Source organism: Thunnus albacares, chromosome 19, assembly GCF_914725855.1.
Source record: "Thunnus albacares chromosome 19, fThuAlb1.1, whole genome shotgun sequence".
NCBI classification, from domain to species: Eukaryota; Metazoa; Chordata; class Actinopteri; order Scombriformes; family Scombridae; genus Thunnus; species Thunnus albacares.
The window spans coordinates 8934593-8948786 of record NC_058124.1 but is presented as its reverse complement, the minus strand read 5'-3'; the positions used below and the strand labels follow the sequence as shown (position 1 = coordinate 8948786).

At 41.5% G+C, this 14194-nt stretch overlaps 1 protein-coding gene across 6 annotated transcripts in view; it reads right to left on the bottom strand.

Moving 5' to 3' along the window:
- csmd2 (CUB and Sushi multiple domains 2) overlaps positions 1-14194 on the bottom strand; it is a 271384-nt gene that overhangs the window by 184267 nt on the left and 72923 nt on the right. For all 6 annotated transcript variants that reach the window (XM_044335073.1, XM_044335072.1, XM_044335069.1 and 3 more), the window contains 2 exons: positions 6613-6807; positions 2065-2272 (listed from right to left, as the gene is read on the bottom strand). In XM_044335073.1, coding sequence (XP_044191008.1) covers positions 2065-2272; positions 6613-6807 — 403 coding nt within the window. The remainder of the gene's footprint in view (positions 1-2064; positions 2273-6612; positions 6808-14194) is intronic.

The window sequence follows — 14194 nt, the reverse complement described above, 5'->3', positions numbered from 1 at the left end:
AGGATGTGTGCTTTAGGTCAGCACCATCATAGCGCTCCACCTGACCTCTCTAATTGGCCACCAGCTGGGAGGTCGTAATCCCTCCACCCATCTCTCTAGTTGTCCACTTCCACACCCATCTTCACCTCCAACGGTCCTGCCCTCCTCTCCCATTTTCTCTTCTGGTGTCTGGTGGCTCTGACGGTTTGACCCTATCACCCCCTTTGTCTGTACTTACACTTCCCCGCACACTATGAATTTATAGATACTCAGCTACTTAGACACCTTATAGTTAAAGTTATTCTGTTGAAAATTGGCTGGTCTATTTGATGGTTTGAGACAAAACAGCCAACACTTCTGAAGTCAACACTATGTGGTGAAAACCCAAGCCAGTCTGACTAGGAGAAAATGAAACAATAGAGCCAAGCCAGCATGTCTGCACCATGTCCCCTGTCCCCTATGCTGCCTTTTCCTTGCAATGTGCATGATCAACTGTGACTTGAGTTCTGCATTGCTTGCCAATGGCCCTTCTCGCTCCTTTCTAGTCACTTTCTTCTTACTGTTTTCCTTTGCTCTTTAAGACAGTGCAGCCATGCCGCTGGTGCACCACCATAGGCGCCCCCAGCAACAATCGCCACAAAGATGACAGACTCAGTAGAGATTTGGGCGCCCCACATGACAACAGAGAGTAAATCAAAGTCCGGGACAAGAAGCTGATGACATCGTAAAATGTGCAAAAGAAGCATAGTCAGGCTGGCGTCTGTGGGAGTCTGGAAAGCGATCAACTCTCAGTTGGCCCAAGCAGAGATTCAAAGAGACTTTCATATCAGCCGCACAATTCTCAGTTTTAGGACCACTCAGAGTTAATCAAGTTCTTCTCGAGAAGTGTTTTTGCTTAACTACTGAGTGAATGAGTTTCCAGGGACCATCTCACTCTAAGATAACTCATATATTCGTTCTAAACCTGTTTCCTCTATCAACAGTCTTCTTTCTCACTGTCTTTTTGTTCATGTATCTGTGTGCTTCAAGCCTTTAATAGCTCAGCCAGTGCTACCCCTTGTCCCTTCCTGCCAACTGCCTGTGGCTGTAACTTCATAGTCCTCTTTGTCCTCTCTTGTTTATGAAAACTGCATGCCTCGTACATGAGCCTGGAACTAAACCTGGACTTTTTATATTTCACTCAAGACAAAGAAAATGCAGTGGATTTTTCTGGCAAATCACAGTTACCTCCATCCACCTGTATATGACACATGTATATTTTTAATGCTAATATTAGCCTTGCGTTGCGAGTGAGGGGAAGACAAAGTGGCAGAGAGGGTGTGAAAGAGTACATCTGTTTTTACAAGTTCTTAGAGTGCCAGCACAAATATATGGGAGTGTGGCTGAAAGTGTGAATACTTATGTGCACATGTCCATTTGCGCCCATATGGGCTCTACTATGTGTGCGTGTGTGGGTGAAATAACACTATACATGCAGGCTGGCGGTGGTAATCGAGCTCACTAATTACTTCCTGAGCTGAGAGAGTTGTCAGAGAGAGGAGGAGCTGCCACAGATGGTGAGAGACTCACACTGATGCCAAGATATCCTACCTCTTCATCATTAGAGCTGAGCATGTGTGTTTGTGTGAGACTGAGTAATTGTGAGAATGAGTGAGAGTGTGTGACCGAGATTCGGTGTTCAAATTAAAATTTAAAACCACATACCACACGATACGCCCTGATGGGTAAAAGCTATGAACAGCATATCAAATAAATAATCTTTATCAGTCTATTTATTATTTTCACAAGATACTACCAGTAGCACTTGAAATTTGATAACTGTCTGAGTGATGTTGGAATTGATTCTTGCTCCTCTGCTATTCTCCAGAGGTGACTGGGACAGCCATGGTTCACACAGTCACCCTAAGCTGGCTACATTCCACTGGGTCTAACCAACACCCATCCACTTCCAACTACACTTTGACTAGCTTATTCCGTCATCTGCAAAAGTGCCTGTGGGGCAGATGGTGCACCAGTGGTCTCCTCCTCTGCCTGTCCCTAGCTTAGTCCGCTCTCCAGACAAAATGCTGCGGGCTGACTACTCACCACTGTGAAGAGCCCTCAGTACCGCTGACCTCCAGCAGGTCATAGTCGTCCTCCAGCTGAAAGTCAGAGAAAACCAGGGCGATGGTGTCACCTGGCTCGGCCAGCACGGTCCAGGTGCAGTCGGCGTTGTTGTTGTACTCGGCAGGGTAATTGGGAGTGGTGATTACCCCGCTCTGGCCTCGTAATGTCCCACCACACCCGTCGTCCGCTGCAAGGAGCACAGGAGAGAAAATGCTGTTAAAGGCTTAGTGAAAGACAGCCATATAAACAAAGATAATCACAGACTGTTGGTGCAGAGATAATTAAAGATGTAAAGACCAGACAGACAGACACTGTAGGAGAGTTAGGGTACTAATTAACAAAAACTGCAACTTAATTAAGCTAAAGGTGATGTTTGGCCCATGAGCAGTCATACTGAAATCCTTACTAGCTATTGCAAGCTTATTCAAGATGGGTACCATACTGGTCTAAATATAAGATGGCACTGATTACGAGAAGATAGGAAATAATATTCACACACTCGGGTGTCAAGCTGTTGGAAGCGGCCATTTACTAATTTGATATTCTAACACTCTTCGCCGGTGACGTCAGGAGGTGTTTTCTGAATATATTTCAAACAAGAAACATGAAACACAAGCCAGAAAAATATGAGCTTATGTAACATTTTTGGGCTAACTAGCAAGCCTAAAAACATTTAGGCTACAAACAACCCATACTGCAACACTCCTCTGAATTAACAGGCTCACTGTGTAACACGAGCTCTCAATTGAAAAAGATCTTCTGAAATCCTTAAGATGCAAATATATTGATCCCCATTTAACTTCTAGACAAAAATACATTAGCTATAAATGGGCCAATACAGAAATGACCTAGATCCCTGATTGGCCATTGCTGTTTTTCTCTCTGTTTATGTCTCCCTCTTTATGTTTATAATCACATGGTCTGGAAATTGTGCTAAAGGTGGTCCTATGACAGAAACTTTGACTTTTTGTCACCTTTTTCATGTTTTGTCAGATTTTGCACATGGAGTAAATTGATTATTTTTTGCATTTGACAAAAAAGTTTGTTAAGAGAGAAAATCATTTTATTATTGTAAATTAGCTAAGTATGTACAATGTCAGAAACAATAACCTAATTGGACAAGTACTGATTAAACTCAGTGATGGTAAAGTAGCTTAACCCCTTTGGGAAAATCCTGGGATGGCAGAGATGCTGATGACTGATAATATTAATGACATACAAGCAATGACTCAGCATAGAAAGTCTTCCAAACTATGTCACTAAGTGGTAACTTTGTGGATGAAGTTTTGCCAGGAACCTTGTCAGCTTCTTTGCATTTAAATATATATATATATATATATATTTTTTTTTTTTTCTGTCCATAAATGATCTTTTTTGCTATGAGCCAAAGTGCAGATTTTCAAATTCAGGAGCATAAATATGTGCAATGAGTTACAGCATATTGTTCCTTTGTCTGCAATTTTCGCCATGGGCCAGAGAGACAGCAGTCATTGGATTTCAAAATGCCCTACAGTACTTTTACAGTCAGCAGGGAGCAAAGTAGAGTGCGTGATGCAACCTAATGCAACGTGGGGGGAAGTGATTAAATCCTGATTAATTCAGATTTGTGTTAATCAAAGCAACTCTTCCCTCCTCAAGACAGCTTTAAGGAGACCATTAAATAATAAAGCATGCATTTAATGTGTTGCCAGGATAATTCCCCTGCTCAGCTTCTGATATGTTCATTACAGCCTTTAACAATGCAGTGTCATGCGAAATCTGGAATACAATTCCTGTGTGGAATTTGTGGAGATACAGACTTGAAAATATTGTGTGTACGTCACAGTGTGTACTGGTGAACAGAGACGACACATCAAAAGGAGTTTTTAATGACACCTCGGCGATATCAGTGTTTGTGAAGTTGTGTGTGTGTGTGTGTGTTTCTGTGTCAGGGTTGTGTGGGATTCATTAATGGGCAGCCAGCTAGCTGTGTGTGGTGCTTCTGAAGAGGGGAGGAGGAGCTCAGAGGCACAGCGCCCTGTCTATCATCCATCCTACCTGTCACCACGGCAACCCCCCTGAGGGAGGGCAAGGGAGTGTACGGACGAGCGGAAACCTGTGAGGTGTGAACTTGAATAGGAGGGAAACCACGACAGAAGGGTGAGAGGAAGGGGGATGAAGAGGATGACAGGTGACAAGCGAGGATGGGTGAGAGAAAAGTGCAGGGGGAGGGTGGACAATGAAGAAAAGCGAGAGATGGCGAGAGGGGTGACAGGTGATTGTTGCAGTGGGAGTGACAGGAAGTAGAAGGCAGACAGAAGAAAGGATGAGGAAGTGCATTGATATTCCACACAGGACAGTTTCTTCACACCTGAAGGGAAGTCTCTGACTCCGAGCTCTCCCCTTCACCTTAACTCTCTCCATCACTGTCTCCATTTTGTGGCTGCCACTGGCCGACGCCAGCACTCTACAACAACTGAAAACTAAAAAATGGCTCCAGCGTCGGCCATATGATACCCCGAAACTCTTGAACATTTCGATATGTGAGGTGAGCAGAAACATATTAATTTTTTTTTTTTTTTCTCCCTCAGTCAATTGTAGATGTCAGGATGCTTCCCACGGTTGAACAGCACATATTTTCAGCCTGTCACTTAGGATGTCATGGTTTCCATTAAGTGTTAGGAGCCACTTTGATTCCTGTGAGCGTCATGGTAACCAAGATATAGGAGAGCATGGGCGATGCATGCAAGCTAAAAGAAACATTCATGTTTAATATACATCAAAAAAATGCATTTTTAATATACACACAGAACATGCACAAAGCAAAAGATAGAAAACTATATTTGAGAGTCTAAATGGGGAGAAGAAAAAGAGTGATGACTAAGACTGAGGTTAAGCTTTAGAATCTGAATAACAGATTGATATTAAATCATTTACAAGTGTACTTATCAGACAAGTCATGTTGTTTTTTTAGATTATAGTTAAGAAAACAAATTGATAAGAATGAAATATTAAACAGTGACTGTGCCATCAATGGCTGGCGATCATCTATGGCTCTACTGTCCAACAGTGCTGGCACATTTGCGTTTGGAGATTGTGCCAAAATCTTCTCCCCCCCACTCCCAAATTACAGCATGAGTTCTGCTCTTACACATATGGGCAGGCTCTATAATTGGAAGGACATTAACAATACACTTTTGTATGCATTATGAAGGAGCACTCAGGTATACACGTTGACTTTTACGTGGCACTGAGAGACCTCAATTAATCACAAGGGAAATTGCCAGTTTCTAAAACTTGTTGGCGTGTAATTTCTGCTGAAAAGGTGGAATAATCACATACTTGAGTGCTTGAGCAATTTTTTTTCTTTTCTAGGGAAGAAGCCTGGGTGGGCATGGAGTAGGAGAATGAACGAGCTGAGTTTGGGTCTGAACAGCAAACTGTCAATGAATTATGAAGAGAAGAAAGAGAGATGACAGAGTTCTTCAAAGTCTCTTATGTAAAATGGAAGAAATTATGAACAAGAGGTTATAAAATGCATACATAATGACTAAATATGGAGTATGGCATGTGCGTGTGCCTGCATGTGATTGGGTGGGTGGGTGGGGACTGTGCTGGCACGTGGTGCCCAGCCATGTGTGCTCATATGTGGGCTTCCTGACTCCCGGCCTGGTTGCAGATGGCACAGTGTCTCAGCACTCTGCTCAGTAGGCACACTGACACAAACCATTGGCCACATGGACACACAGGCACACATAAGACAGCAAACGGACATACACATGTAACATGCAAACTCTTGAGTGCAAGACATGTACGTGCGTTTACTTTCATACAAAATGAGATCCTGCAAAAGTATGTATAGTGACATCATATTTGCCTACACTGAACTATTCTTTTTTTTTTTTTTTTTCCTAAAGAACTGTGTCATGTTGGGTCAGACAACACACACTGGCAGGTGTCGCTGCCGCAGGGGTGCTTGCTAACTGTGAGGAAGGACAACTGGCACAAGCACCTGACTGGGAGCTAACACATGAGGTCCTGTCATAGTAAATAAGATATCAGTATAACCACAGAAAACCTTGTCAGGTCATGTGGAGGCATGTGTAAATATATGTGAGTGAGTCTGAGTGTGTGTGTCTGTGAGTGTGTGTGTCTGTGTGTGTGTGTGTGTGTGTGTGTGAATCTTATCTGGTGAAAAGATGACATTAGCAAAGTTGATTCCTCTTCATTTCAAAAGCAAGGTTGATTTTGTCATCTAAGGTTTTAAAAAAGTAAATGGATACAATAATGTACCGACTTCCATGTCTCCTTTGTGAGTCACACTTCAAATGATGGAAGGACTACCTACGTTCATGTTTATTAGGACACTTGATCTAGCCAGTCCAGTATCATTTGGTATAAACCATCTGTCATCTTTGAATCTAGGTTACTTTACAGCTAACCGCTAGCTTTGAATTCCATGCTGTTATAACATCCCTATGATTTGTGAAACACACACATATATGTATATATAAATAATAAGTTTTGCACTGTGTCCCTCCTACATACCTCTGCAGTAGGGCAGGGGGAAATCCCATGCAGCTGTACCCGCTGAAGTGGCGAGGCAGGACAAGGTAGTGTGACCCTCCAGCACGTAGCCCGGGCTGCAGCTGTAGCGGATTTTATCTCCGATGTTGAAAGTGGACCCCTGCTGGTGGCCATTGAGTAGCTGTCCGGGATTACCACAAGTGTAGCTGGGCAAAGCTGGAGAGAGAGGAAGGAATGGACGGTTAATGAGACATTTTGTGATAAAGTCTGTGGCACTGCGTCTTGATAGTATTGACAAGAGCCAGGAATGAGGAGAAAGTACAGAGAAGTCTGGTGACGGATGACAACACACACACACACACAAGACCATCTGTTCATCACAACATATCTAACCCAAAAAATTACTTATTTCACACATACACTTATACAGTGCATTATTATTTCAATCAAAGAACCATGATATGTAACCTAGCACAAATAATACAATATGCAGTATTGTTTTTTTTAAAAATTCTTTCAAAATTAACCCCCCCCCCCCCCCCCACATAGCACTGCAAATTACCATATTAATGTTATTCATTGATGCTACGTTGACCAACACTGCTTGTCCAATCATGTACTCACATGCAAATAAGTGAGCTCAGTATTGGCAGAACCTTGTCTAATTGTGTGTTCTTATGCAAATCAAGTTCAAAGGAAGTTCAGCCAATTTCTTGCTCCTTAACCTCTTGCTTCAGCCTTTGTATTTATATTTTTATATTTATAAAAGACATATGATGGCAGTTTCTGTTCAGTATGATGACATATACAGTAGTAGAATGGCTAAGCCTAAATAGTGTATAGGCTACTTTACTGTATAGTAATCATAGATGGCTTTGTGCTTGCAGAGTCTCAAACAATAAATCCTCAGAGTATGAATTAAACTGCCATGGCCAAACATGCATTACACACATGTGTATTCTGTCATTCAGCTCCGGTCCCAGTCACACTCTCACACAGCGAGGGAGCTGGCCGGAGCATGTGCTGGACTTTGGATGAAACTCAGTCTCTCCACAGGGACTGGGCTAAACTCTGGAGAGGACAGAATGGCTCCTATACAGCTACACAGCTTACTGGCACCTCACCACCACATTCAATGCACACTCGCCTCTCTACCCTATCGGTAGTCTACAGCTTCATAGTGTATTACAAAACGTTCAAACATTTGAGAGGCAATCAGTTTATTTTGGATGTGCAGCGAAATGTTTATCTTAAAGAGAAGTCTTGCCTCTTGATCAGTTCGGAAAATGTTTTTCATTTGGGTTTTTTTTTTCCAAAGATAAAATCAGGTTCTCGAGGATAAATAAGACTCAGGAAAAGACTAACATGTTAACATGTTTGGAATTTTCTTTTAAAAATTTAACACAATAGTCTATTTTATCTTTTTTCATTTTTACATTTATCACACAAAAAAGCTTTCAAATTTAATATAGCACTTATTTCAAGTTTGAAAATCCCCTTTTTGTGTGTTTGTTTTCATCTTTTCCCCTTCCAAGCCCTGTAAGCTGAGGCTTCCTTACAGCAAGGTCTAACAAGGACAGATCAATCTTTTTACCCAACAGTGCAATCCACAGGGCTTGAGCTGTGGAATTAACCGGATGGTAAATAAATAGACTGCAAACAGTTTGTGTCCAGTTGACCCATTAGACAACAAATATGACCTCTAAGTGTTTGATTTTGTGTGTAATCTTCACTAAGGTTACCTTAGCTGTGAAACTGTGAGACAGCATAAGTCTTCAGTGATGCCGTCTCACAGTTTGGATATGGATTCTAGCTTCTTTTGTTGATACTTGGCTGTCTATGTCTATACATTGGTGGTAAAGGGTTTCTGCCATAAACCAGCACTGAGACCCAGGGAGACGTAAGAGCTGCTGCTCACTAACAGCTACGTGTGTTTACAGCAGAGAGCAGGAGGGAGGACAGACGTGTCACTCCGCTACTATGTGCTGTGATTCTGCTGCGGCTGCTGTCACGGAGCAGACACTTTCAGATTATGATTGTAGCATCCATTGTCCAACTAAGTATTGATAACACTTTTTATTTCAAAAAAAAAAAGGCAAAACAACAATGGGCAAGTAATGTAATCGGTATATGCCCATCACTGTGTACCACCGCTAACAGCTTTACACATGTCCACACATTTTGCTCAGCAACAACAGAAATAACAGCAGATCAATTAGTGAGCAGGTTTTGTTGCTTTATCTGTGCTTCATGTCACTCCATCCAGCAATTGTTGAGACATTTCACTCATGATCACAGATAGAGGAAAAGTCTCTGGAAACTTCCATGTTAGGGTTGGGTAATATGGACAAAATCAAATATCACAATATTTTCGACTAAATACCTCATTATTGATATTACAACAATATTGTAGGGATGACTACTGGTGCTTTCACAAAATATTTACACAATGAGATTTTTGATAAACAGTCATCAGTAATGTGGATATAATGTTTAAGTAGGTAAACACAAATAATAGAACAGCTGGAACAGTCTGGTAACGTCAGAAAATTACATCACCTTACTGTAATGCAGCCTTTAAAACCAGGAAAAGACAACACTTATGCAAATCACAATATTACCATATCCAAAATCTAAGACAATATCTAGTCTCATATCATAATATTGATATATTGCCCAGTCCTACTTCATATCTATGCTAAATTTTGTACCAATCCATCCCATAGAAGTGAAAAATTTGACCTGCTGGTAATGCTCCAAGAAACATCAGGAAAAAGTAATTGATCTGTAAAGTAATCGGAATTTATCCTCTAAATTTCATGGCAGTCCGTATGATAGTTGTTGTACCTTATTCTTAGAGCAATGCTGCTAGCACAGCTAAAAATGGATACATGGATAAATACAATGTGATACAATGTGAACTATAATTTTTTCAGTCTACATTTATTCATTTCTTCTCAAATATTTTTTTAATAACAGTAGTGTTTTTCTATATGTGCAGTGGTGCTAACCTAATTCAAAGCTAGCCTGTTTCACAAATATTTCCAAATGATGAACTTTTTTGTCATGACAAGATCCAAACTAAAAGTACGGAAGTACAAAGTAGCTTCAATCCAGAAATTTAGTATCAGCATTGTTGGCCAACAGCAAAACATATCAGTCAAATCCTTGTTGTCATTCACAACATTTCCCTACATTTGTTAAGAGTCTCTTAACGGGTAAAATCAGCAGTGACTCTCTAAGGGCAGAAGACTGCAGCTGCATCTTGGACTCTTAGCTACATCCCAATCAATGATTTCACAGCAGGTGTTTTCCATCATCTGTTGAAGGCAGAACACCTGCTAAGACATCAACGTTTCTTCCTTAAATGACTTAGTGCTGATTTACCATTTAAAGCACCTAGTTAGTAGTTGGGTACTCTCCTTATGGCCTAATCCAATACCCTGAGAGAGACTGACATGTCATGTTCAGGCTCCAGTGTGCCATAGCCTTCATTTTGACCAAGCAAGGCCATCTTATTATAGCTCCCCTTCCATCACAACCAGATTAGCATATACACAAGGACTCTGTCTGATTAGCATATTAGCCGCTGGGTCTGAGGCTTCAGTGCAGCGGCTCGACCACAGGAGGCTCTGGTGGCGAGCAGGTAACTGCTTTACCCCTGTGGTTGTGACCATGTAGGGCCGATCAACATAGCTCTTGTGTCAGAAATGTTTTACCCTGAGCAATAGTTAAGAGAGGAGGAAGGTCAGTTCGGATTAAATGCAATCAAAGGGAGGAGTGAGGTATATTTTCTCAGACGTTTTGACTTGTCAAACACAGATGTAACTAGCCAGGGGTAACGCTGGCTGCATTCCACTTAGGTGTGCCAGGGCCCCGGCCCGGATATTGCGCATGCTGTCTTACTGGCATGGATTACTGGCATGCCTAAATGGAGTGAAGCCATCATTAATGTTACTAGTTACACCTGTGCTTTTCCTGCTATGTCAAGTCAAAATATCTGCTGTGAGAACAGTCTATTTTTGGATGGAAAAACTGGAAGAACAAGACAGAGGATGTGTGGGAAATAGAAGGGTGTAAGCAAGACTGTTGACTTGAATGACTTGAATGTGTATGAGAGTGACAAAAGAGAAAGAGAGAAGGAGAGATGAACCGGATGACTGATTTCATTGCATTAGAGCTGATTGAGGGCACAGCGCTGTCAGATTGTGAATGTGCAACTATGTGCATGCATGTACTGTAAATGTGAGTGGGCATGAGTGTGTGTGTGTGTGTGTGTGTGTGTGTGTGTGTGTGTGTGTGTGTGTGTGTGTGTGTGTGCATGGATGTGATATTCTCATCACACTCTCCATTTCAGGTTATTAGTTTGGGCAGTAAATTAAGTCTAATAGTGCCATTACTGGTGCAATCCCTAAGACGGGGCTATGGTTGGAGCACTGAAGTGGCAAACAATTTTTTTTTTTGAGTTGACTGAGAATCACCATGTTCTCTTTATTCCCGCAATGTGAATTTATCTGTCGCTAATAAACACAAAAAGTAGAAAAGCATTGACAGCATTTGATATAGTGCACTGAGGGAGCAACAATAATAGTGAAAATGAAGTTGCTTTTTCCCCACTTTGTTCCAAAAAACTCATTTACCCTCTAAAACTGATTTGATAGTGGTAGAATTGTGTATGGGCCGAAATACAATTCAAGCAAAGGTAACGTCTCTCTTTATGTATAATGAAGCAGAGGAAGTATTGAGTATTCATATAGGCAAAATAAGGAAACCAAGGCAGAGGTGTATTAAAAAAAAAAACCACCCTGCTTTTTTTGCACTCTGTGCCTTAAACTCATTTATCACAATCTATTCCATTTATTCCTGCAGGTAAACTCCTTGACAGAGAGAATAAAATAAGGGATGGAGAGAGAGAGAGAAAGACAAAAAGCAAACACACACACACACCCACACACACACCAAGGAGCTTGAGAGAAATAATGAGAAAACAATTTTAAATATTTGTGAGATGACTTCACATTACTCTCCATTAATTTCCTCCCCTGCGCGCGCTTTCATATATCAGAATTATTTCACAAATTATTCTACAAGCTTTACAGCATTCAAAGGCAAACTTAGCAGTACTTAGTGGCTCCTATTGTACAACAGAGAGGTTTGTTCCTTCCAGGGGGTCTTGGCTTTTCTCATCACGTGGAATATTAGATCCCAACCCCGCCTGCCCAACCCCACAACAGCAGCCCTTGGGTGTTTGTCATGGCAGGTCCATAAGTCACTGGGATGGGAGACTGTGACATGGCCCGTCCCTGGGGCCCGGATGCTTTAAGCACTTCCACTGCTGAAACGGCAAAGGATGTTCCTCGTCCATCAATGCATCCCTCTTTACGGCACACACCGGGTAACGGTGGAGCTATGCGAACATGCTCAAGTACGCACAAACCCGTGTGCGCACACACATACTCTATGACGGGGCTTTGCCATCCATCACACCATCCACCCCTTACAATGTCTGCTTACATTTCCTTACTCCTTCCCTCTTCTCCTCATCCTCGCTCATTCTTGGTGACTAGGACAAAGGACAGTGGAGAAGGATGGTATGACGCTTGTCTCCTATGGGATGACCTTTGACCTTAATAAGACTGATGCGCTCTCTTCCTGGGTGTCTTCAAGCCACTTCCTCAATTTGTCATCCTCTCTTTTTCAGAAAAAAGGGAATAGTTACATACCCTCATATACTGTAGAACCCATTTGTCACAAAATGGTTCTTCAAAAAGCGTATGCTGCAAGACAAAGATACCATAAAGGTAGAGTCTTTTGTTGTAAGAGGCTTCAAATCAGGAGATGTTTCCATTTTGAACAAAAAAATGGATATAGTTGCTGTATGTCAGACTGTAACATGAAAGAAAGATAGAGAAAATGAATTTCTGCTCTGTGTTCTAGGACAGATTAGTTTATTTTGTCTCTTGAGTTATGAGGACTTTAGTTGTACAAGGACTCAAGTCCCTGAAGTGATTCTGAAGTAATGCATAGAAGTTAAGAAAAGGGCTTGAGAGGTGAGAATAAAAGACAGAAAGATAACGTGTGTGAGAGACACAGACAAACATGGAGACATCGGTCATGACAACAGGTATGTATCATTACTATGGATGTCCCAATCAAGTCGTTTTGGCCCCAATCCCAATCTGAGTCCTTTAATATTAGTCATGGGTCGATGACGAGTCGGACCAGATACTGCTATTTACATAGCAGCAAAAGATGTACAATTCTAATTTAGTATCTGAGACAACAACAGGTGTGGTCTTAGACTTTTCAGCAACAGCTGATGCAATCATGATCTGTCACAGTTTGTCATTTTAACTGGTGAAACTGACAGCCAGCGCCAGCTAAAAATGAAAGGCTTCTGGCTGAATGTTTTGTATTTTGTATTCTATTCTTGCCAAGTAGACAGATTAGAGTTACAGTCGCCGTTGAGCAAATCTGTATATTTTGCCAAGCTGGCCGTCAAAATTCAGTCACTCACCCCGGTATGCACAAATTATTTTTCGTAATCACATTCTGATTTTCACTCACATATATGAGCAAAATGTTACACAAATAAGCTGTTGTGCAGGAAAGCAGTGCTGCAGCAGACTGAGGTGGACAAGACATAGTACAGTATTGGAAAGATCAGAACTGATCTGCTTTATTTTAGTACATAAAATACTTTCAAATATGCCTGGATCGACCCAGATTCCAATTCTTAGGATGTACTCAGGACATCTCTAAACAGTACAGTTGATCCAACATCCCTCTGCCTGTCTGCCATGTAACAGTTGCAGTAAGTGCATGATCGACACTCCAACACTGCTCTACCGCAAGTGTCGTCTTGATAACTGTAGGCAGCAAGTAAGCATAAAAAACTTGCAAAGAGGTAGGAGCACTTTGACGGTTATGCAGTATAGACTTTATTCCATAAGCCGACGTTTCGGCACCTGGACCTAGTTGCTGCGTATCATAGACTGTAATATAATAGAAGAATGGAGAAAATGGATTTCTGCTATGCTATATGTTCAAGCATGCTAACATGCTAAAATAAGATGGCTGCTAACATTAGCATCAAAGCACCACTGTGGCTAACTACAGTCTCACAGAGCCGTTGGCAAGGCTGGAGACTCTTAAGTCTCGTTTACCTCAAATTAGCATTTTTTCTTCAGTCCATTTACCATCTCTGCTTGAATAAACAAAACAATGAAGAGGGAAAAGGATGGCATTGTGCAGGATAGTGATTAAGACTGACCGATACTTTGAAGAGAGAGAAAAAGAGAGAGTTACCCATGGACAAATGATTAGGAATAAACTGTTAGACGTTGGGGGAAAACAGCATTTTCATGAATAGCAGGGTGACGGTGTGGCAGAACAGCCAGGAATACCAAGCCTAAATCCTGCAGCTCCTTTCACTACAATATTTTTCTGCAAAAGAAAGCAGGACACAGAAAGACCAAATGAGTATGAGTTGCTTGACTTTAAAGTGTTGAATCCAATCCAGTTCACTAAAGATCGAATGTTCACTTTAATATCTTCGAAGGAATTCATTCACTACTGTATTAATCTCAGTGCATCTCACTAT